Raw genomic sequence first — 25258 nt, 5'->3', positions numbered from 1 at the left:
CTCACAGCTTTTGTGGAGCTCAGAAGTATTGGGCTGCACTTTGCATGCACTCTGGACATTGCTGACCAGCAAGAAGATGCCAAGACAGAGCTGAAAAACACTGGCTTTGGAAGGCCAAATATTTTCTGCATGTTGCAACCGTGATGACTTCAGCACATCTGCTATCTTGACATACACAGATCTTGCAATGCTGTTCTTTAGATCTGACATGCAACACAGCAGCTTCAAACAGTGCAGCTTATCTTCCTTGTATGCTCAGAGCTCTTGGCAGAGGAAGTAATTCTGTTTGTGTCAATTCAATTACATCAACTAGATTACTACCTCGCACGAGGAAGGAAAATCTCCCTCTTGAAATAGGATGTAATAGAGCTACTGTCCATCTTTATCTGTATGTGATGGCTTCATACAGCTGAGCAGGAAGTCTGGAAAGTTTCTCACTGTACTTGCGGGGGAATCTCACAAACTGCAAGTTCTCAGATCATTAAGATGAGCTCTCCTAACCCACAAACAGATAATTGTTTCATAGCTTTCCCTGTTACTTAAACTATTTTGAAGTCCATATTTTTTACACAGTGATTGCAAAAAAGTAAAGGCAGAAAGAAATGAGTCATATAATTTAAAATTCCAAATTAAGTCTTAAAGACTTGGAAGTAGGTTTTAACAAATGAACATTCAGCCACACTGATTTAAAGGTGTACATGAAAATATGTTTAAGCAAGGGAAAAAGAAGCTGTTTTTTTCAGTTCCAATATATTCTGTACCAGTAACAACAGCATATGCTCTATATAATGAACCACAGAGAAGTGGTTCATTATGAATCATATCACGATCATATAATATCATAATCAAATACCAGCTGCATCTCAGCCTCAAAAGATTTTCAATTCTTAAGATAATACCCTTGAAAATACCTAATTAACAAAGCCTTTCTGAAAAAAAAAAAGAAAAATAGCCTGATGCTAGCTTCCTTTTTTCCCCAAAATAGTAATGATAACCAAACATTAAAAATAGCCTAAAATGAAATCCTAAGTATCTATAGTATTTTACTGAGCATTACGCTGAAGTGAATAATGGGAAGATCTTGACAATGGTGCAATCTGTAAGTACCAAGCAGTGAAAGGAACTTTTCTTTTTTCTTTAATAAAAGCAAGACTTACAAAACATGTCTTACAATAAGAGATATGCAAATAGTCATATATAGGAACATCATACACACTGTAACCAGGAAACCTAAGGAACAGAAAGCAGGTTTTGCCGGAGAAACACTGTAAATCCAGGTCTCAATTTATCTTCTTCTTTTCACATTAGGATCATATCTGCAATAAAAAAATCAAATTTGTCACTAATAAGTAAAACAATGATATTCAAAGTTCATATAAATATACAATGTGATGCAAACAGTTTTATTATATATTCATAACAAGGGAATGGCCAGTGTTCAATCCTTTCCCTGACTACAGTCCTATAATTAACTACTTGACTGAAGGATGCATAAGGTAAGAACCTGTGTACAAACTCATAATAACTTCTAATGAAATTTCCAGATTTCCTAACTACTTACAACCTTTAAACCTGATGCACAAACAAGCTTCTCCAAGCCCTAAAGGTCCCAACACTAAGCTCTTTACTGGAAAAGGATACCAAAACAGTGACAGAGGAAGAAAGGAAAAGGGGTCCTATATGTTTACATTAATGTACATTTGGCCACAACTCATTCAGACAAAACCTTTCTGCTGGTACCTACTCCTCCATAAAGCAGATACTTGCCCTACTTTGCCCTTTACAGAGCTTATGATTGACTGTTAGAAATTTAGAGCTACTCTCTGGATATACTACTTACCTGATCTACTGCAATATGCTTATAGTTTGAGTCTACTTGACACTGCTATCCCTTGGCCTTCTCCATTTGTGCTTTGTCTCCCAAAATCCTGTCATTTCTTTGAAATTCTAATGTGTTTTGTATTCATGCATGAATAACTTACAGACAACTGAATGATCAGGCAGTTTTACTTCCACTAATTCTGCTTTCATTCATCAAGACTTTTTGCTTAGACAGGAAAATAGGACAACTTGTGAGCGAAATTACATCAGCACATAGCTAGAAAGGTATTAGACTTCACTGTTGTTTCTACACAACTCAGACTTCAAAAATAAAATGTATACCCTTTGAAAGAAATGCTCCATTATTAACTGTTAATAAACAGAGCAAGTTGCTAATGCAGTAAGATTTTCTGAATGTCTCTAACATGTATTGATATGTAGTATTATGTTTGTTTGATAGCGATTCAGAAAAGAAATCCTTCTTCACCATATACATTTTTCTACCTAAATGCACAACTTTTGGTGTTAATCAAATTCAAGAGAGATGAAAAGTCAAACATTGGTCACTTGTTTCTTCACATTAAAAAACGCAGAAAGTAATGAAGTTTCTGCTAAACAAAATGAGGTGCCTATATGCTGGAACCCAGAAGCCTGGGAGTCTTGAACTTTCTGTGCTTTCTGACACTGACCCCCAGGAGAGCACTGCTTTTGACTTGAGGCCTTGGAGAAGGCTTCCAAATTTGAGTGATGTGGTTAAAGATATGCATGTGCAGTTAGAACAGCAGTGTGCAATTTCACATGGTGAAGGGGTTTGAATTTGGGGTTTTTAGAATATAGTAATAGGTAGGGGACAAGATGGAGGTTCTTGTGCATTGTCTCTTTCTGTCTTCTTCCTTCTTCTTCATGATTTCCAAAGTAGTTTTTGGCTGGATAGTGCTACACTGCAGGTCACAGGTGCTTGGCTATCGGGTCAAAATCTAAATAATATATGTGTTATTTCTTTATTGTACAGTTTAGCTTTAAAAGACCTTGTAACTAGCTACATTCATCTTCATTTTGCTCGCTTTTAGCTGGCAGCTAGAAGTGTTGCAGAACTCTCTGTACTTTAGATAACATTTAATAAACAACCAAGTCCGAACATGAGAAAATTCGTCTCCTTCACGTTTGTATCCTGACTCTGAGTGAAGACAGAAGAAAATGAAGACAAGCCACTAATAGGTGGCTAACTGCTAATTAGGCAGTTAACCCATTACACCTACATTAAGTCTCAAGACAGTTATTTGATTTTATTGCTACAGCATTGTAACACATTCACTCTAAAGCTTAAATGTCTTCTGGACAGCAAATTCTATGGACTGGATATGGATTCAATGGGGAGGGGAGGAGTGGGGAGATAAAGCAGTTAGGAGATGATATATGATGGAAACCTTGCATCAGAACAGCAGCAGCTTCACCCCTGTCTGTGACTGGCTACAGAGATGCTGACAGACATCTGAACATCTTTTCACATTATGCTCTCCACCTCACCTCCTCCCATTTTCCATGTTAAATGAAGCCTGAATAGCAATTTTTTTTTTCCCAAAGAAATTTTTGACTACATTCTATACATGGGAATACATGAAATTTTGAAAAGAATAGTAAAGGTAGTCTTTTCCAAAATCAAAACTTGCTCAAAAAAAAGATGTGATGCAAAAAAATGCACATTTTTCTAAGTACAAACATAAACCCTTACCTAAAGAGATCATCAGCAAGAGATTCTTCTCTTGTACGTCTGTCTTGCTCCTGAGAAAGTTTATTTAACATGGGATTGTTAAGAATAATTCTAATGAACAATCTAGAAAAACAATATTCCTGCACTAACACAGTTTTTCCCGAAATAATAAGTTTTCTCTATGTACTCCATTTAGTGCACACATTATACAAGTTATTTCACTACAGAAATTTGGCTATGCTAGCAATTAATAAATTGAATAGATTGTGAAAGGTGTCAATTTTGGTTAGATATGTGTTTTTTTGGGTTTTAAGCACCATTATAGAAATACAGATTTTTTAATCTGATTATTTGTGTGTAAAGAGAATTTAACTAGCATTATTCTATATTCAGGGATTAAAATAATAAGATAAACAGTGTTGATTCAACTGGATCTCAATTAGCCTGTGGAAAAAATATGACACATCAGAAAGTATTTTTAAGGAAATTATTGGAAACCAAAAGTGCTAGAGACCTGCCGTGGTTTTTTAAGGACTTTCATATCTAGAGATTTGCACAAAAAAAAAAAAATGTTATTCTCACTACATCTCTTCAGTATATTCCACCAGTTTTATTCATGCATTTTCTGTTCAGTTCAAGAGTAGAATATCAACTGTACTGTACAACTATTTGAGCACAACCATGCAGAAATTCTTTATAGCTCCCTGTCATATTTTTACAAGTCACAAGTTACATAGCACTCATTTTACTCATCAAAAGATTCTTCTCATTAAGATTACTGATTTTGCTTTCTATAAATATTTCTAATTATATGATTCTTGCATGCAAAATGAATTTAAATAACCAGAAAAAGATGAGTGTTACCACTGACATCTGACATTCAGTAACTTTACTACTGTACATGCTCCCATGAGCATGTGTGAACAACTAACTGGCTGAGGTTTTATTTAAAAAATAAAATCCTGAAGTATTCCAGTAATAATCACTTATATTAGTTAAGTTTTTATTTGATCATGTTTAAAAATAATTTCTTACCTCCAATTCTTGCCTTAACCAGTCTTCTAGCTCTGAATTCTTTTTAGCATTGTAAGCAATCAAATCTGATCCTCCAATAATGCATGGAAGTTGTCCTGCCCCAGGGTAAGCTACCTGTTGGACAATAAATTCTTACAACTATGAGGCAAGCAGAGTGCAAGCAAAAGATCTATTTTAACAAATTCAGAAAGTCTATTCCAATATCACAGAAGAAAGTCAGGAAATCTAACTTTGAACAACATTCAAAGACCATATTTAAAAGTGACTGAAGTTAAAAAACCATTTACAGAAAGCTGTTAACTCCCTCCTTTTACCAAAAGAAACAAACAAAAATACATCTGGTATGTTAAATATGCTAAATAAATTTCATAGTGCATTAAGTGGAGTTTGAAATATCGAAAAAAACCAGTTTATATTTTATTGTCAGACTGCATAAGCATCTATTACAAAATGGTGGAAAAGAAAATATTATCAGAAAATTAAAACATTATCTAAAAATGAAAGGATACTCCCAGAAAGTAGTATTATGCATTACATAAGTAATATAATACAAGTAGTATTATATCACATTCTATAAACAGTATTTTACTGAAATGCCTTTCAAGTTATCTTATATGATTTTAATTTTTATTTTATTTTTAATCTAAGCTGAAGTGGCACTTTTGCACTGAATACTAATAATTATTTTGCAACTGTCTTTAGGACTCAAGCAAGAAATCATCTTACTTTTGTATGATACAGATTTAGTTCTGTTTAGAAATCCAAGATTTATTAGCTAAAACAGAGGATTCTGAATCAATATACAGGTCTTTGGATATGTGGAATTGCTAGCTTTTGGAGGCACAACCAGAAGTTATGGTAGCCATCACTTAACAACTTATTCCAAGCTACAGCTTAGAATAGGGAGCACAAACAGCTAAGTAATCTAGCACAAGATAAGCCTTTGTCAACCAGGTACTTCTTCAGTCAATTAACAAAATATCTGCTTACAGTATAATATGGTACTTAAACTGTTTATTTATTTAGTTATTATCAAATCTTTAGTAACCTATTTCTACAATCTAAAGGCAACACTTTTTAGTATTTTTAAATAGTGCCATCTTGTGACCATTTAAAAAACACACTAACCTTTTTGAACATTTTGAAATTTTTCTTTCCTGCATAGCTGGTATTTTCAGGAAGACGACTGTTCTGTCTTGGATGGCTGACAACCAGTGATCTAAACTCTGTCAACAAAAGCCTGCTAGGAAGATTGCTGCAGTCATCTTCCAGTTTGCTGTGGTTCTTATGTGGGAAGAAAAAGGAAGAAGCATTCAAGTGTGTGAACCAATACACAGCATATCTAACAGGACAAACTGTAAGGAAATTACGGTGAGCAGAAGTTAGGATTACAAAACAGTGAGGGGAAACAGCAGCAGTGCTAGAATCTAAGATGTATGAACTTCTCAGCCTCCTTGTATACCATAAATATACTCTATTTGTTTCCCTTGTGTTTAAATATGTGTTTACATACTCCATGGCAGACAAAGTTGAACATCTTCAGCTCAGTTCTCGCCTACAAATATCTGCCCAACTCTAGGGCTGAATGTGATCAATGCATCAATTTTTTCTTTTTCATGAGAATGTTCATATGCCAACAAGTCTGCATGCACACTTTGCTGCCTGGGGCTGCATCTCTGTGGATTCCAGAGGATGTCTGGGTGCAGGACAAGTTCACAAATAATATTAAAGGACAGCTGTTCAAGGACAGCTCCAGCCTAGAGGCAGTACAGGTGTTTTGTAGCAAAATATAACTAAAAGTCCTTTAATCTGAGCTGACCCTGTACTTTGGTATACCTGCTCAGCATTCCCTCTTCCTGGGCTCTTGTTTGTATGTGAGTAAAAATGCATTAATCTGCCTCTTCCTGCCTGGCTACACTATCTCCAGAATTTTTTAATTTCAGTTTCCTTCAGCCTAGTCACCTTTTCCTCTGCCTCACTGCCCGTCCAAGCAATAATCCTTTCCCTCCTTCCTTCATCTCACCTACAAAAAATTAGCACCCTATCTACTGTTAATCACTGTATATTACATCTACTTTCCCAATGCTCCATCTCTTCCATTCTAGTTGTGATCTTAGAGCAGACAAGATTACATCTCTGGCAGATTTTTAAGTAGTAATCTAAGAAAAACATCAGTACAAGCATTAACTATGTTGAAGGCTTAATACAATTACATGCAGTTTCAGTCACCTTTAAGTATCCACCAAATGCCATTACAGAAGCACACAGATGAACTAAAAGTGCTCTTTTTTTTCCACAATCTACAAGCTGGACTGCACTATTCAAATTTATATATGATTATTTTAAGGAGTACAATCTTCCAAATACCCTTTACTCTGAAATAGGATCCAAAAATACTATGTTCTTAAGAGCAAAATTCTGATGGGTTTTTGTAAAGCTTCTTAAAGTTCACTGTTCAATCTTACAATTAGCTGGCTCCTTACCAAGACTTGTGACTCTTGCTTGATATTATTTTTCGTTTCTGAAGTTAGAAGTGATTCAAGTTCCTCTTCTTTCTATTGGATTAAAAATGAAAACTGGTTTAAAATATAAAACTGAAATGAAATGGGAATTTAATTTTATGCTCTTTATGGTAGAATAAACATATTCAAATCAACATAAATTTTTAGACAGAAAAGAAAGTGCCCTGTACTTCAAATTTTTTATGATTTTATGCGCACTAATAATTGTTGGAGCTCTCTATTAAAAAAATTATTATTATTTGTTCACATTGGGGTTTTTTTTCTTTATTATATTGTCCATCTGTACAATGTTCAAAGTCCTGGCAGGTTCTGCAAAACTGTAAAAGCTTTTGAATATGAAATGCAGCATTTTCAATTTCATATTTGAAATGTACATTGTGTGCAGAAAGAATATTTCATTACCAGGACAAGAAAGTATTCTGCAGATTGATTATGTCCTATAGTTTAAAACCAGATTAACATTACATAAATTATTTTCAATGGTTGATAATATACCAGACCAACTTCATGCATCCTGTAAGTTTTCAATCAGTTACTCACATTCTTTGTCTTGAAGATACACAAGATGAATCTATACTTACAGAAAGTAGTTATCAAATTTGCCTGTATAAAGGAAATCTCCTTCCTAATCCACTGAAAATATATTTTACATTAATAAAGTAGGTCATTATTAAACTATAAGATGACTTCTTTCTGCAAAAAAATCTTTAAGTGCATATCTGCTAAAGTACCAGTATAGTTGCAGATAAGTTTTTTTTTTCCTCCTTCAGAATCCTGACGAGGAGCTAGACTAGAAGAACTTTCCAAGCACCAGGCAACAAAATTCAACAGATTATTCCAAGCATCAATTTTAGTCTGTCACTATGGTCAGTCCTAATAAACCTACTTGCTGATAGTATAAAAAGCAAAAAAGAAAATTCTCTAAATTATAGGACTTGTCTTTTAACATATGCCTGTTAGTAACACACACAAAAAAAAAAAAAAAGGAACACTATAATGAAGTTCACACTTCACCAGCAGCAAGCTCCAGTAAAGCATCAACCACGTGTAAAGCTGGTTTGACCTAAGGATGCACAGGCAGCTACTAATTCTTATATGATCCAAGGAATCTTGCAAATTACAGTTAATCATGCATTCAAACTTTTGAACACTTAAACACTGCCTACACTGTAAATGGACTGGACAGCAAGCATTAAAATATATATTTTAAATAAATAAAAAATAAACTTATTCTCTTATTCCTATTGTATTGTTAACAGTCTAGACCTCTCAACATTGCTTTACTTTACAAACCTGCTTTTCTTTTTATTAACACACTGACCACTGTTAACTCAAGGTATATTGTTTTCTTCATACCTCTTGGAAAATTTCCATAGTGTCAAAAACAAAACCAGAAAAATAATAATGAAAACACAAGGTGTTTTGGTTTTGCTATTGTTTTTGTTGGTTTTGGTTTAAAATTTCTTATACAGAAATTTTAATAATTTTTCACATGTTATCAAAAGATTGACTTAAAAGATGTTGCACACTGCTGTGGTATTCTACAGAAAAGTTAAACTAGAAGTTGCTTTTAGAAAATTAATTACATAAAAATAATTGAGTACTATCTTAGAATAAATATAATTAACACAGCAACAAGCAATATGAGAAGTTTTTCTTGGACGAGGAATATATCCTCCTATTCTACTTACAGTATACAAAGTTCAAAAAAACAGGAAAAGTTCAGAATACAAGCAACTTCCAATTCACAAAGAAAAAAATGCCAAGAAGAATGAAAAAACATTTAGGTAGGTGTAAGACTACAATGTTCCCAGGTAAAAGATGAAACATTCTGAACTAAAAAGTGATGTACAAGATTTAAACAAATTTTACAAAGCCACTTTCTGTGTCCAGGCAGCCTCCTCCTTAAATGAGCTCAGAGCATCCTTCTAATAATATTGTGAAGATTAGTCACCTGAGAAGACTATAAAACTTACTTTATTCTCCTCTTGCTGATTTACATTTACTTCTTGAATCCTGCTTCCTTTGGCTTCCAAACACTTTCTTCGTTTATTTCTTTGATCTTCCTGGTCATGATCTGCCATTTGACCTCCCCAGTCTATGTCTCCGCTTCCAAACACGATTTCTAGCGCTTCTGCATCTTCAGATAAATCATCTAATTCCTTTCTTTTTTTTGGTGCATGACTTTCACTAGAAGTGTTTTTAGTGTCTGTTCTATCACTTGTTAGTTTGACATTTTCCCTCATAAGCTTTATACTCATGTCTTCTGCAAAATTTGGGTTTGGGTCCAGGATGTTATTTTCCTTTTGATGCTGCTTTGCTTCACTGCTGCAGATTGAGGAAGTTGTGGATTCAGTGAGCTTGGGAAGAGGCGATGACCGTTCCTCCAATTTTGCTAGTTTGGGTACAGATGTTTCTCCTTCTTCAGCTCTTTCCCTTAGTCAGAAATAAATTATAAAAAAAAGAAATTACAAAAGCATTTTTGAGTATGATTAGATTCTGGGGTTTTACAGACTGCATTGTGAAATTTAAAGTATCTTTGAGGAAAAATGTTCCATTCTAGGAATTCAATCTAAAAATTACCTTTGTAAGTATGTGTCAAACTAAAAGTACATTGCTTGAGTTAAAATTTTCCAAAAACAGCATGAACATACCAATAAGGGAAGTAATGCCAAGAACATTTCAACACACCTTTTTCTAGAAACCTGGAAGTAATTTGTGATTGAGTTTGGTTGGTGACGTGAAGCACTCGCACAAGGTTTGCCAGCTTCTGAGCTTTTAGATGGTGAGACAGGCTGACTTCTTTGACTGAACCCAGATGTTCTGCTCCCTCTAGGTATTGATGTTCCTGCATTTACACTGCCACTTGTGCCACTGTTTTTCTTCACAGCAGTTGTACCCTGGAAAGCCATTTTCTTTTGTCTATGCATCTGGGAAGTATTCTCTATCTCCATACTAGATTAGAAAGGAAAGAAATACTAAATGACACACAGGATGAGAGATATACCAAATCTGAGATACCCTTTTTTAAAAAGCTATATTTGTACTTTGAATAAGCTCACAAACAATGTGTTAAAAACAAACTGTAAAATCTGCTATGATTAATATATTTTTATAATTGTGAAATGGCTTGAAAATCTGTAATAGTTCAGACAGTCAAGACAGATAAGCAGCATCCACATTTGCATCTGGAAATCATCTAATTCCTATGGGATGCCTTCTGTAATCTAGTACTCAAAAGCAGAAATTACCTCACTGCAGACAAGAGACACCAATTTCATGAATAGCATTTCTAACAGCTCCTCTGCCACAAAGGACTGTTTTATTTGCAAGTGTTAGCTTAGAAATTTCCATGAATACTTTACCATGTCTGCTCTTCTGTATCAGCTATGCATAAGGTGCTGCTATCTGCAGCTGTTGGCATTATGGTTTCATCCACAGCCAGACTCTGGGAAATGGCTCGGCCTGCAGCAGCTGATGCAGGAGAACTTTCAGGTACAGCTGCAAGATCAACACAAGACAAGAATTAAAAAGTTAATATTAAATCTGTATTTCTTTGCATGTGCTATCACACATTACTACTTGATCACATAAGATCTTTGTAAAATGATCTGGAAGCAGTTTTAATTAAAAAATAAGCAGATTTATTAATTTCAAAAAAACTGACAGAAAGGACCATATTCTGGAATTCAGATTTAGTTAAATATTCTATGGATTAAGTACTGGAATTCTGTTGAAATAAAAATGAAGCACAATGGGAAAACATATAACAGCATTTACATAATGCACTTAAAAAATCATGTGGTATATATTTTATGCAAAAAATAAAATCTATATAATGCAATATGTAGATCATGCAAAACTGTCAGAGCACAAAATTCCTGGTATTTACTCCGGTATGACGATCTCTAACATGATTATTGTATCTGGGATACAAGTTTTTTCAGTTTTAAACACTGCTCCCTTTAATGTCTGATACACAGTCTGTTTACACAATTTCAGATCACTTAACTTTCATTCAGTTGAATCATTCAGACTAGAAACATGAATCAGCATCTCTGTCAGTACTGCATATACATCTTTCTCTATTCAAAATACATTTTTCAAGTAAGTAATGTTCCTACATTTAAAGACAAGCTTATGGAGTTTTTTTTCTTTGATTTAAAAAATCCTGGTAGGATTTTCTACCTGAAACAACATTTTGTAGAACAAAAAAAAAAAAAAAAAAAAAATCTATGAAACATAATTCTGAAAATTTCATAGCAACAAAATATAGAATAACATGAAGAGGCATGAAAAGATAATTCGACAAAAAACAAAACAAAAAAAAAAAACCTGTCTCTCAAAGACTTTTATTATTACCACATTAGCAAATACAAGCTTCAAGTCAAGACTTGGAACATCCACTCCCAAGCTATTACTTCAGCAAATGTGGCAATTCTCTCTCATTGTCTTAACTTATGGAAAGATTATTTTTAGTTTTGAACTGTGGGGGAGGTAACTGCATTTTCCTAAAGCAAATTTTATTTTGTGCAAAGGGCAAAAAATAAAAAAAAAAAGCAAGCCTTAAAAAATTATTTCCATTCTTATTCTCTTGATTTCTGACATTCATCTTTTACTTCCTGATTACCCCAGTGTTCTACACACAGACTACCACATACATATGAATTCAGTGGTCACTAAAAATACGAACTTAAGATTTTCTTAAAGTACATTTCCTTCCAAGGTCACGGTTCTATGTGTCTGCCTTTTAGGCTAGTTTTAGACCTACTTTTCATCTGCATCTCAGAGTCATGTAATTCTCATTGCAATTTACTGCAAGGCCATTAAAAACCAATTACTTCTTTGGAGTCATTTTTCATAGAATGTCACTCTTTTTAGTGGTCTTGCAAAACACAAGAGCTTGCACATCAAAATTGATGCTTCTACACAAAAAGAAATACTACCTCTTTGAGGCTGTTTAACTCATTGTTGCCCTTCTTTCAATTACCTTTCAAAGCAGGCTGCTTTTGAGGGTTGCAGTATTTTTCTGTAGACATGAAGATAACTGCCAATCCAATTTCTGCCTCTGGAATAGCCCTAAGATTCTTGCTGTTAATATATAAATAAAATAAAAGAATAAGTTTTTTCAGTACAGAATCAAAGACAGCTAAGCAAATAGGCACAGATATGTCAAAGTACAAAATATTCCATTCCTCCTCCAGAAAAAAAAAAAAAAAAAAATCAGCCTACACTATGTTTTTCCAAACAGAGTAAGTCAGCACAATTATCCTTCATTATAACTATGTCCTATATGGATGAACTCCCATGCTTCCTGCTGCTGTGGCCACTGTCCAGCTCCAATAATCTGGCCCATACAGCTCTCCTTTCCTGATTTTTAACCGATTATGCTCTAACTCTGATTCAAAAATGAATGAAAAGAGACTTGGAAGATCTAACTACTTCTTACAAATTATACACCCACACGCCCCCATCTTCTGTACTATAGCCATGAGGAGAGATTGAACACTGTCTTCTCTACCTAGCAGGAAAATTTAGAGGAACAAGGTTTACATGTTAAGGATTGAGATTTTGTTTTATTATTTTAATAAAATGGCATAATGATAATCCTAATGTTATAACATAGTCTGCCCTCTCAAACAAAACCTACCACCAAAACAAAAACTAATCTGCATTTAACAGAAGCTGTTCTTCAAAAACACTGTACACAAATTATTACACAACAATAAATCACATGACCTCAAGGTGCCATCTCATCTCTTTTTGATGAAATGCATATAATTAATAAACTATCATAAATTATCTATTTATAAATTGCATTTTTACAATATATCAATTTTAACTTCTTTAAAATAGCACAAGGGGAACTACTTGCTGCCTGTAATTTTAAAGCAGCTTCATTACAATGAATTTTTGTAGAACTGAATTCTACCAAAAAATAATAAAAAGAAAATAGAAATTCCATCAAATCCTCACGGAACTGCCAAGTTCTTTCCTTCCCACTTCAAGAAGTTTTAGTTACCCTGCTAAACACCTAGAACAATGAAAAAAATGTTTTTTTTATAAACAGCCTCCTGCTTAAATATGTATGCAAATGCCATGACCAAGTCTCTGTAGAAATTCTGAAATTATCCTACCGCTGTACAAGAGAACAATGCTGCACCTTTCCAAGACAGTCAGAATGGAATCAGTCCTGTTCGTCATAGAGTCAGATCCTGAGAGCTGAGAGTTTGTCAAATCCACATCAACTACACAAACTCCAGGAGAAAGTAGTAAAGGCATTTCTTTTCTTCCTTCTGTCACCAACTTTACTTCCCCTCCTCCAAGAGTAACTGCTGGACCCAGTTTCTTGTGCTAAAGAGAGAATGTAAATAAAAAAAAAAAAAAAAAAAAATCTTAGGATGCAGTCAGTTTAGAGGTATCAGAATACAGAACAAACAGCATTGTGCTTCTCACCGATGCACTACTGCAGATGCAATACATTCTGCTCTTCCTCTACATTTTATCTTGTTTAGGCCACTGTACTGTAGGATAAATACACAGAATTCCTTCTTTTCTGATGAACCCAGAACGAGCGTGATTTCGGAGTGAACAAATCTGTACTTAGCTACCTAGCCCTGCAATATTTTTGCAATGTAAAGCCTGATTACCTGCTTGGCAGTTAGAAATACAAAAGTTTTTCCACTGAATATTTTTTTCCTTTCATGATGCTCAGATAAATCCAGGTTTTCAGTGCCAATGGAAGGCTCATCAACTGGAGGATAGAAGCTGCAAGAACAGAAAATTAAAGTTATAAAATTCAGATTCACTTATCAGTACTGACTCATAGTCCTTTCTGCTTCAGAATAAAGTTCTGAAGTTAAAATCCTGCAGTTCTCCGTTAAAACTATTTACATAAATAATTTTCAAGAGATTGTTAAGAAGAAAAAGTCCCCCTAATTTTTCAACAACAAATATTAAGACCAAGACTTCCTATTTCAGTAACTAAGAAAACACTTTGAAGAATGCATTCAGCCAAATTGTTGTACACATATCCACATTCTTACTAACAATACTGACAAATGAGTCTACAACTTCATTCTGCACTTACTCTAAATAATAGTAAGACTGCACACAAAATTAGTCATTCTTCTTCCTCTACCTAGCACGTGGGGACAGTCAGCCCTCATTCTCTTCTACTGCATCATGAAATTGTGTACCACCACACACAAGAACAGCCTGTTATATGACAGGAGACAAGTACACTCTTCTTGCTGGTGGGATAGAGAGCTGAAGGGATTCACTCTGCAGATTCTCTATTGTTTGTCCAATACAGGCAAAGTGAGCAAGAGCTTGGGAAACATATTAGGAAAAAATAAAATTTTACCCTGATGCCCTAAATTTTGTCACAGCCTGGGACTTCAGCTCCAGTTAATGATGGCCTGCCCAGGGCAGAAATCCTCTAGAGTTAAGACATGCATCTAACTGGTTTCAGGATACTTACACAACCTTTGAGCTACATATTCACTGCTACAGCAGTTTTGACAGAGCAAGGTAAAGGCACATAAGGTAAAGGCACTAAGCAGAAAAAAAAAAGGTGCTGAAACACACCAACAAAATTCAGTTTAACAGCAAAGACTGGCAGATTCTAAGGAAGAAACATGAAATGCTGAAATACTGATGCTTTGGAAAAAAATAGAGCATCTGTAAACAGAAAAACATCTCTCAAACACTGCGAACATTTATATATGTCAAGCTGAACACAGAAATAAGCACATAAATTTTCCACTTCATCAAAATATGCAATTAAATCATGGTAGGCTAAAATGTGCTATATTGTTACAGGTGCTTTTAAATAATCTTCATTCTTATGTGTTCTTCACAATCAATTCTTCAAACTTTAGGTACACAATGAAAATTAGGCAACCTAAATCCACCAGCTTTTGAAAGGTGAGTGATCTATTTCAGCAGCCTGTTCAAATCTGTTTATAAAAATATTGCTGCATTGAAATTGAATAGATATAATAAAGCCTACTAATTTCAAGTAGAAATAGGGCAATTCAGACTTATTATGCCAGAAGACTTCTGATAGCGAGTCTTATAGAGACAGTTATTAACCTAAGATAATTACAAGGGACAAAGTCATCTTTAAAGATGAAAGGATGAGTAAAAAACTGAAAAACAACAGTTTTCACTACTTGAAACTGGACTATAGTTTCTTTATAAACATATTTTTAAATCTTCAATTTTAACTTCAGCAAAAACTTTTATTGATGATTGTCTCCAAAAAAGCCCCCAGAAAACTGCATTTGGTTATCTTATAAACTCTCATCCAATGTTGATCTAAGCTTAAAAGGCATCAGTCTTTTGAAGGCAGGTTCTGAAGTTCTCCTCATATTTGGCCTCATAAGTTTTTTACAGTAATACTATTATCTGGAAAAAGATCCTCTATGGCCTTGAATCTCTCAATAAATAGATTTTGAATCTTGGCGAGTTTCTGTTAAAACAGCTACTTCCCTTCTTTTTCAAAGCCCTGCACCATTGACACTGGCCTGCAGTAATAGAACACATTATTTCATACAGGACTGAGCTCATGTAGCCATTTGTGAAATCTTTGGTTATTGTTCTTCCTTGCATAGGTTGTCAGAGAGTACCAGAGAACTGGGGTAATACCATAAAAATACTCAAGAAGTCCCACATTCATGTGGAAACTGCAGGTTTGCCATTACATGAAGTCTTGCTATAAACAAAAAAGATGCATTAATTATTTATTTAATTCTTTTTAACTGTAAGATAATGTTTCCCTAGATTCTTTGGGGGGGGACCAGCTCTACAATAATAGTAAAGATTTAATTAACAGTGTTACCCAATACTGCCATCTCAATATACTTTTCCTGTTTCACACTCAAATCAGTATAGCCCCAAGCTCAATATGCATAATACAGAGATTCTCAGTAAAACTTAGAAGTATTTTTGGAAATTTAATGAAAATAGCTGCTAAGTAAATTTTCAGCATCATCCCATAAGCTACATCTCAAAAACATGACCTATTTAAAATACAGCAATTATTGTAAATATTGTAAATTGTAAATATGTGTGATACATCAGCTGTTTCATTTAGCTTGATGCAGAACTCTCTTTGAAAGCTATATAATGTATATGGTGCTAGTGTCACTAGCTTTCAGCCAGTTCAGGTCCTCTCAGCATCTTAAAAGTTAGCAAAAATATCTCAGAAAGGCAAACATATCCATCTGCTGTATTAAACGGTCACACATTCTGGTTGCAACACAAATACACTGTTTACTTGTTCCTATAAGAGACAGGAACAGCAGCCTTACCACCAGGTAATACTCGACCAAACAATTTCCAAGTTGCACAACCAATCACTAGCTTTTGATGGCTTGTACAACCTGTACTACAAAAGAAAAAAAAAAAAAATCTCCCAGGAAAGTATTTCAGAGTACTAAATAGTTTGTTTAGTTTTCTTACATCCTCAGAAAACAATGCAAAAGTTTAAGTAGAAGGGAAAGTTACAATTCATTCAGAGTCCCCCTTTCTTCTGATACCAAAGAAGAAATGAATTTTAAGCCACTCACAGATGACTGATTTGACATGTTACATAAACCCTGCTAATGTAAAGCAGCATCTAGAAACTAAGGAGGAATTCCTACCAATTGCTCCAGATTGGCATCTGTATTTTTCTAACAAAGTAGTGTCACGTTCTGTGAAATATACTTTACCACATATTAAGCACAGCTTATTGTGAATCCTTTCATTTTGTTTCTATTTCCACGTGTGCACCAAAAGTTTGTTTAGTATCTACTGAGGATCAAATTTCAAACTATTCTACCAATGGCTACAACTACACCTACTAAAGAAAATAAACTGCCATTTCCTAACCTATATGCATATTTATGCACATATGAATGTATATACATAGTGGGAATTTCTCACCTCTATAAACCACGTGTTCAGACAATAAAAAAACAACCACAACCCCCAATCAAAACACAAATGTCTCCCTTTCCAAGGTAAAGTGAGGAGCAGTATGGGCGCTGATGAAATTGTCACATACAATATTGTGATTATTTTACATTTTTCTCTCTTTGAGAAAATAACCAGAAAAGCTATTCTGCAGTATTCAATGATTCCAAATTAAGAATTCCCTTTAGAAGTTAATTTAACCATGAAAACAATGAATATTTCATTCTCATTTCGTAAAGGCAAATACACATGAGTCACACTTCATCTCTCAACAGATAATTAAAAACCTCTCCTATTTCAGAGAATTCAATAGTCAGGCTAACTCTGTTCTGACCAAAGTTTAAAGTAAACTCAGTAACTAACAGCACACTGAGAATATATGTCTATGTAAATAAACTTGAAACTATTTATTTTATAAAAGTGCAGTATCTTTATTTTTATGTATCAATTCCCAGAAGCAAGATTTAAATACCAACAAAACAAGCTCCTATTCAGAGACCATAATATCTCAGTAACAAGTAAATTCCAGAGCTCTAGGGATGCGAAAAAAAAATTGCTGGAATATAAAATGTTAATCATACTAAGGATTTCTCCACAAATAAAATTACTGAGAATTGCATATTATGTCAAAAATTATCAGATAAATGTGTAGTTAACTCCCATAAATTTCATTCTGCGACACAGTAAACATGATGATTTGGCAACTTACCTTTCATGATTTGGCAACTGTTGCCTGGACTGAATAGCTCTAATTAATTCAGAAAAAAACTCTGGTTTTATAATTGGTCGAGCACAAATCAAAGCACATATAGTCTGAAAAAAAAACCAGAAAATACAAATTTACTGCATAGAAAAAGTTCAATTAGCATATGGTTCAACTGACAATAGCTTTTTAATATCTAAGATGTGGAAAATATCAAACAAATAAAGTAATACTGATTTGTGCTTCTAGGACTGTTTTGCTTCTAACAACCTAGCTTTTAATTGATTAAATTTATGATAAAAAAATCACTAGTTAAAAAATCACTGATAAAAATCACTAGTTGTTCAAAACTGGCTTTTTTTATTTTCTTTCCCTTCAACCTCCTATTGACATACACATCTTCTAAACTTGGAAGATGAAGAATTGACTGTAGTTTTGTAGAGAAAAATCTTGAACAGATCTAGAATTTAATTAGCATTTGTGGGGAAAACTGCAAAGCAATGCTATCAACAGGGAAAAGCTCAACATACCTTAACAGTAACTTTTACTGATATCATTACAAGGTGGGTACACTCTTGTGTCCATTCATTCACTACAAGGCCTCCGAGCTGCTGGATGGCTTGATTTAAAGCATTTTTCTGAGCTACATCTAAACATGAGGAACAGACAACCAAAGGTTCATATTCCACTCTGCAAAGAACAAGAAAAAGAATTGCTTAAGTTAATTCAGACAATCATTATGATGAACAGAACTGACTTAAATATTACATTTGTATCTCACAGAAATCTGAAGGAAAAAAATAAAAGACCTATACTTTAATCTAGATCAAAATAAAATCTTCCAGCTTTAAAATTTCCTGAAGAAACAAAATACTAATTTTGATTCAGAAAAATTAATGACTATTTGACCTGATGTCTGAAACATTTCTACGGACTTGTGGCTCTTTTACAGACATCACACAGAATTAGTGCTTCAAGAATAATGCAAGGTCTGGGAATATCAAAAGAAATTTGGTTATTTTAACATTGATTTTAATGGTCATTAGACTTTTTCTATTTATGTGTTACTTCATTTCCAGAAGCGCTTCCTATAAATAGATAGTACTGGCTACCATATCAAATTTGGAAAAAAATATCAAGCTGGATTTACACCCTCCTGCACTGTCAGTTCTTTTCTCGTTACATTATGAACAGCTAACAAGGGCTCTGACAAATTGTAAACCTTTCTCCCTTCTCCTCATTTAGTATAGGATTTTGTTCTTTGCCTAAGAGAGCCTGAAAATACTCACTGTACATGATATATCATCTTCTAAAATGCTGATGCTCTCTCACCTACAAGTTTAATCTCCTAGTGTCAAAATAAATTATGTAAAAATATAATGGAAAACTATTTCAAAAGCAGGTGTGGAACACAGGCAAAATACTACTCACCTCCTTTGCTTTCTAAAAAATCATCATTGCTATATCACTTGCAAAGCTGTATGATGTGCTAAAATTCTCTTGTAAAAAATTAATTTTTACTTCGTATTTTATAATCAAAACACTTACCTAAACTTGCTCTCAAAGACTCCAAAGTTGATTCTGTCACCAGACTGCAAAGACACTGAAGTACCATTGAGTTTTGATCCATTAACAAAGGTACCATACTTAGATGTATCTCTTACAGTTAATACAGGTACTGAGGGAGACTGACTCTGAAAATAAACATAAATGAGCCACTATAGTATGTCAGAATGAGACAGCTTTATCAGAAACAAGTTTTTATCACTGTGGAACAAAGCAATGGATAAATAAGAAGCAGCCCACAAAATACCATCTTAAATAAAGACTTTACAACAATGAGGCTTGCTATATGTAATTATTTATCTTCTGTTTTTCACTGTAAAAGAATGAGAGAAAATACACATGTTTTTAGCTTTAGAACTTTTGTACTTCTTACACTTCATCTTTTTGGAGATTATACTTTGTCTTTCTGGAGACTGTGCATAGCAGTCATTCATTAGCCCAAAGCCTGAGCTAGTAAAATTTAGCAAGGCTTTAAGATTTTTTTTTTTAGAGATTTTTTTTTACCTATCACTCAGTTGTATCCTGGGCATTGGGCTGAATAGTAAGTAAAAGCCTGAGGTCACCTGAGGGCACTTTCTTGCACTTCCTTCCATGAAGAATGCTAGTCTTTCCCAAACTGCAGGACATGGAGACAACAGCATTTCTTGAGAAGTTAGATACTGTCAGATTTCCAAAGTGTTTCACAAGCCAATGAGAACACTAACAGCTTGTTTTTATGAAATTCTGCCATGCAGCCATATGCTATCTCACATAATGGACAAGGCTGGAAGGGACCAGTGGAGGTGATTTAATCGAACCTGCCTGTTGAAGCAGGTTTCCTTATAGCACACTGTTCAGGATTGTCTCCAGGCTCCTTTGGAGTATCTCCAGAGACAGAGACTCCACAATCTCTCTGGGTACTCTGTTCCAGTGCTGAGTCACTCACACAGTAAAGTTCTTACTCATGTTCAAGTGGAATTTTCTGTGTTCCAGTTTCTGTCACTGTCTTTTGTCCTGTTGTTTGGCTCCACCAAGAAGAGCCTGGCTCCATCCCCTTGACACCCTCCCAGCTACTGATAGACACTGATGAGATCCCTTTTCAGTCATCTCTTCTTGAGGCTGAATAGGCCCAGATCCCTCAGCCTTTCCAGGGTCCTCCAGTCCCTACATCATCTTTATATCTCTCCGCTGGACACACTCAGTATTTGCAGTATTAAAAGGACATATATATTTTGCATATTTTATTTTAAACACTATATAAGGTTACATAAATGAAATTTCTGCTGTCTTGCTTCAAAACATCCATAAATGTCACAACACTTAGTGGCATAAAATTGCTGATTGCTAATTCTCCTTGATACATTTTTCTTTTCCATGCCCTAAGCAAATACAGAATTAATGATGTGAAATGAAACTGAAACTAAGTCTGCAATAAAACAACTGAAGCACTACCCAAAATCTAAACTTTGTCTGTGTAATGAAACTCAATTGCATAACTTTCCTGCTATGATTACTTTAATACAAATTCCTAGTGAATCTTCACTGTGGGATAAAAGGAAACTTGGACTACCAAAATTAATTTTAAGATTAAAAAAAAAAAAAAAAGACAGATGATCAATGGTTCTGCTCCAAAAATAAAATTGGTGAGAGCAAAATGAGAGTATGCATGGTCATGGCAGCCTGAATTACCCCCATTGATAATGCAGTAAAAGGTGGCTACTTACAGGGCTTGTTTCAGACTGACTTACAGTCAGAACTGCGTGACTTCGGCTGATAGACTGATCATCCTGAATTAAAATTGTGCAGTTCTTGCGTCCAACAACATACTCTACACCACTTAAAAGCCTATATGGCTCTCCTGGAAACAAACATGAGACAGAAAAATACCAGTTTAGAAAAATACACCAAAATACCTGAAGCACATAGGAGAGACACTAAGGAGTTTGTAGTACATCTATATCTCAGCTTTGCCATGCATCATTTATGGTCAGAGCATGGTGCTAATCATGCCAAGGTTGTGTGTTTTATCCCCATGTGTGCCATTCACTTAAGAACTGGCCTCAATGATCCTTGTGTCCCTTCCAACTCAGAATATTCTGTGACTCTGAATTCTGCGATTCTGATTAGACTGATTAGAATTATGCATTCAGCTTAGAGATGAAACCCCTTTATTTCTTTCTCTCTCCCCTGCTCAATCCATTATAAAAGGACACATTTTATGACAAAGCAGTTTCAAAAGTGGCAGCACACTTTTTTCAAGGATAATATATTTTTGCCAAAACTTTCTTGAAGATTAAGTGCAACATTTAGAAGAAAAGAAACCCCACAATGTAACATACTTTTGTAAGCGTACATAATTTTTAAGGTTATATTATTTATTCATAACTGATTAAGAGGTTCAGAAGAAAATGTCCTCCTAATGAATGTAAGATTTTTTCATGTAAATCAAATCGGTACTTGGTAAGTTCAGCATCTGACCAACGCCTATGCTTTAGCTTATGCTTTGTACCTGTCACCTGGAGCCCATGGTGGCTTCCCAGTGAACAGCCTGACTCTCTCCCAGAGCTGTGCTACCACTGGTCACCAGAACCAAAAACGTTTCTTGGTGAATATGAGTAAGTAGAGACAAATTCCAGTTATCGAGCCTGGCAAATAACTTTCCAAATACAAACTGTGCAGAAATGATCATTCTGAATAGAATGAAGAGTGTTTTGATTCACTCAGGAGTTCTCCAGGCAGTAAGTCGGTTCATTTCAGCAGGATTAGGTGCTGTATCAACCAGGAAATAAATAAAAAATTTCCTCAGAGAGAACCAGGAAACAGAGTGCAGATGCAGTTGTGTTAGAACTATTCCTTACAAGCACTTTGAAAGAAACACGTATATTATATGACACCTATTAATAAAGCTCCTATAGACAAGAAAATGAAGAACAGTATAGAGACGATTTAGTAGCAAAACTCTGCGTGCAAGAAACACTATGAAGCTCAACACTTGGTCCTTGACTCATCAACACAACAGCTAAACACCATTTCTGAGGTTGCTGCCTCAGAGTTCAACTCCCCGGGTATTTCAAAGCAGGGTTCTAACCTGCAGCACCCATCCCACACAGGATCGAAAAGAAGCCCTACTAGATTTAACAGGCGTTGTGTGCCCCAGGGACACACGGAGGCTACGCCTGGAGGAGCGCCCGGAGCGACGCGGACTCCGAGCGCCTCGGGCCGAGCAGCGCGGACGCGGCAGCCGGGCCGGAGCGCCCCACGGAGCCACCACGCGCGGGGACGCGCAGGCGCCGCTCGGGGCGGGGAGGGGGCCCACGGCGCCCGGGCCCAGCCCGCCGGAGCGGCGGCGGCGTTCGGCGCTCCCTCACCTTTTCCCGAGGCGGGCACCAGCTTCCACATCCCGGAGCAGCGCCCGGCGAGCCGGGACGAGGCCGGGGCGGGGAGAGAAAATCCCGGGATCCGCCGCTGGAGCCGCGATCCCGCGCGCCGGGCCGGGATAAGGGCGGGGCCGAGGGCGCCGCCTACTGGCCGCGCGCAGCTTCTGCAGGTTGGCCCGGCGCGCGTGCGCGGGGCGGGGCGGGGCCGGGCCGGGGCGGGGCGGGCCGGGGCGGGCCGGGCCGGGGCGGGGCCGGGGCTGGGGCAGGGCTGGGCCGGGCCGGGGCCGGGCCGGGGCCGGGCCGGGGCTGGGCCGGGCCGGGGCGGGGCCGGGGCGGGGCCGGGGCGGGGCCGTGGCGGGGCGGGCCGGGGCCGGGCCGGGGCGGGGCCGGGCTCCCGCCCGTGTCCGTGTCGCAGCCGCTCGCCTTCGCCCCGTGTCATTGTGGATCGGCGCTGGCATCTCCGGCCCCATGGGCAGCTTCTCACAGGAGCCACCTCTGTGCCCCCCGCTACCAAAGAGCAGGCCGTGCAAAACCAATACATTCAGCTCGCTTTCACCATGGAAATACAATGATTCTTTCACAGGTAGCTGTTTGGGACTTTGGATTTTCCAATGCATAGTTTGTAGTTTGCTTCCTCTTATTAGCATTGTTCCGTGAAGCTTCCTAAATTCTCTAGTATTTGGCAATTTAAAAGCTTCTCTTGGACTATATACACTCTGTTTCTCCAACTTTTTTTCTTTTGGTTGTTTATTTCTTGGGGTTCTTTCTTTGTTTGTTATTGTTTGTTTGTTTTTTCTGTTCAGTGATTACAGATGCCCTGAGACTCAGTGGTGTTGAATGAACTGATAGTAATGGAATGTTACAATATAAGTCTTAGAGCAACTCTAACTCTTATCAGATACATTCCATATGCTGCCGTAATGAAAAATGGGGCAACTACTGCCCAGCAGTGTGGCACTATTGCTTGCCAGTGTGCAGAACTTACGAAGATGTTACCTACTCTAGAGCTTACTGTACCAACAGAGATGAAGATTTCTTTTTCCCTAAATGCTGGACATTTAGAGAAAATTTATCTTTTGCCATTTTTATACAGGGCAATGATGAGTAAGCTGTAGGATTTAAATTCTGCATCCTCCGAACTTCCACAGAGGTGTATAATCAGTTCACCTGGAATTCTTAATTAAAGTTGATAATACAGACCCACTTACAGATTTTTCATCTTTCATTCCAAGTTTTGTAACTGCATAGCTTCATCAAGTGTAGTGGCCTCTCCTCAAAACCTGAAGCTTTATTAAATCTGTAGGATCTTACAGCTGCTATGCTACTCTCCCAACCCCTTACCCTTCCTTATGAGAAGATAAGACTCTGTAGGTTTCTTTGTCTGATTACCAAGGCAAATGGTTGGGTATCAGTCAGTCAATACTTTTTCCATCAGCCAATCTCTGTGCTCAAAACAGATAAATCAAGTGTCTTTTTATCTCAACATGATCCCCCACAGCTAAATATGGTCTGATGTTCACAGACTGCTTAGGCTGTTTCTGAACTCCATTAACAACACAGATTTTGAAATGAGGGCTCCTGATCTTTCTGGTAAACCTTGTTTCACAGCAGTCAGCCAGTGTTGATGTGTGCAGTGGAGCCAGAATGGAGCCTCTTTCTGCTGCCCAGGAGTGATCTGTATGCACAATCTGAATGCACAATTTTACCTCAAATCAGGCCCTGTGTTACCCACTCCACTTGAATTCCTAATTAGCAGACAGCTAATATTTTCAGCCACCTCTTTTCTCACATTTCTTTAACAAACAACTCCTCTCCCCCAAAACACATGTCAAGACCTGGCTGCCATACTATGAGTAAAGGGCACAGCAATGATAATATAATAAAGGTTTAGATTCCACAAGGAAGAAAAACAAAGAAAAACACCAAAACCCCCACCAAACAAGATAGCTATTTAGTATCCTTTCAATAGCATTTAGTAAATCACTTGCAATAATAAAATGCTAACCTAGTGAAGCAGATAGACCGAACCAGGCATTCTCCAACTCTCACAGCTGGAACTGGAGGCATCAGGGAGGTGGCAGTGGCTAAGAAGGTTCCCCTGTGTTGTTCCAAGATAGATTCTTTCACCTGGTGTGCAAGAGGCCAATCTACATTCGATTTACAGTTCTACGCAGAAAGGAGTGTTGGGTGGCAAATCCATAAAGGCGGCACAAGGACAAAAAACTTTTCACTATTTAAACATTGTAGCAAACAAGGACCTTCGTGTTCATTGGCTGCCCGTTACCTAGTTCTCTTATTAATTAGTATTCTATCTTCTATTGGTTAATGATTCTCTCGTTTCTCATGCTGTTTAGTCCATATGCTCAGTCCTTCTTTTGGGTCAGTGGACAATCTCCCCCATCAGAAATACTTTTCACCCAGTCAGAGCTGACGAGAGAAGTCGATGAGTTGCCTTTGTTATTTTTTTCCCCTTATCTTGGGGATTCTACCAAATGCCTTTGTATTCCCTAAATTCTGCATTGTTGTGTCCACCGTCAGTGGTACATCTTTTTTCCTAATCACCCTCTAGGTCTGAGATCAT

The 25258-nt window shown here is 36.5% G+C and overlaps 1 protein-coding gene across 2 annotated transcripts; it reads right to left on the bottom strand.

The window, feature by feature from the left end:
* Positions 1-1119: 1119 nt before the first annotated feature.
* NBN (nibrin) lies at positions 1120-22859 on the bottom strand. Of its 2 annotated transcripts, none has more exons than XM_056485895.1 (16): positions 22669-22859; positions 21025-21158; positions 19304-19449; positions 18286-18445; positions 17762-17865; positions 13740-13857; positions 13253-13443; positions 12080-12180; positions 10455-10590; positions 9781-10044; positions 9066-9525; positions 7033-7122; positions 5696-5851; positions 4568-4681; positions 3554-3603; positions 1120-1316 (listed from the first exon to the last, which is right to left on the bottom strand). In XM_056485895.1, the coding sequence occupies exons 1-16, from the start codon at positions 22697-22699 to the stop codon at positions 1286-1288; spliced, it is 2286 nt and encodes a 761-aa protein (XP_056341870.1). In that variant the 5' UTR covers positions 22700-22859; the 3' UTR covers positions 1120-1285. The 2 variants fall into 2 exon arrangements, with proteins under 2 accessions (XP_056341870.1, XP_056341871.1); XM_056485896.1 differs by having other exon boundaries at positions 7051-7122.
* Positions 22860-25258: the final 2399 nt, after the last annotated feature.

The sequence above is a fragment of the Oenanthe melanoleuca genome, chromosome 2 (genome assembly GCF_029582105.1).
Source record: "Oenanthe melanoleuca isolate GR-GAL-2019-014 chromosome 2, OMel1.0, whole genome shotgun sequence".
Classification (NCBI taxonomy): Eukaryota; Metazoa; Chordata; class Aves; order Passeriformes; family Muscicapidae; genus Oenanthe; species Oenanthe melanoleuca.
This window is presented reverse-complemented; position numbering and strand designations above follow the sequence as displayed.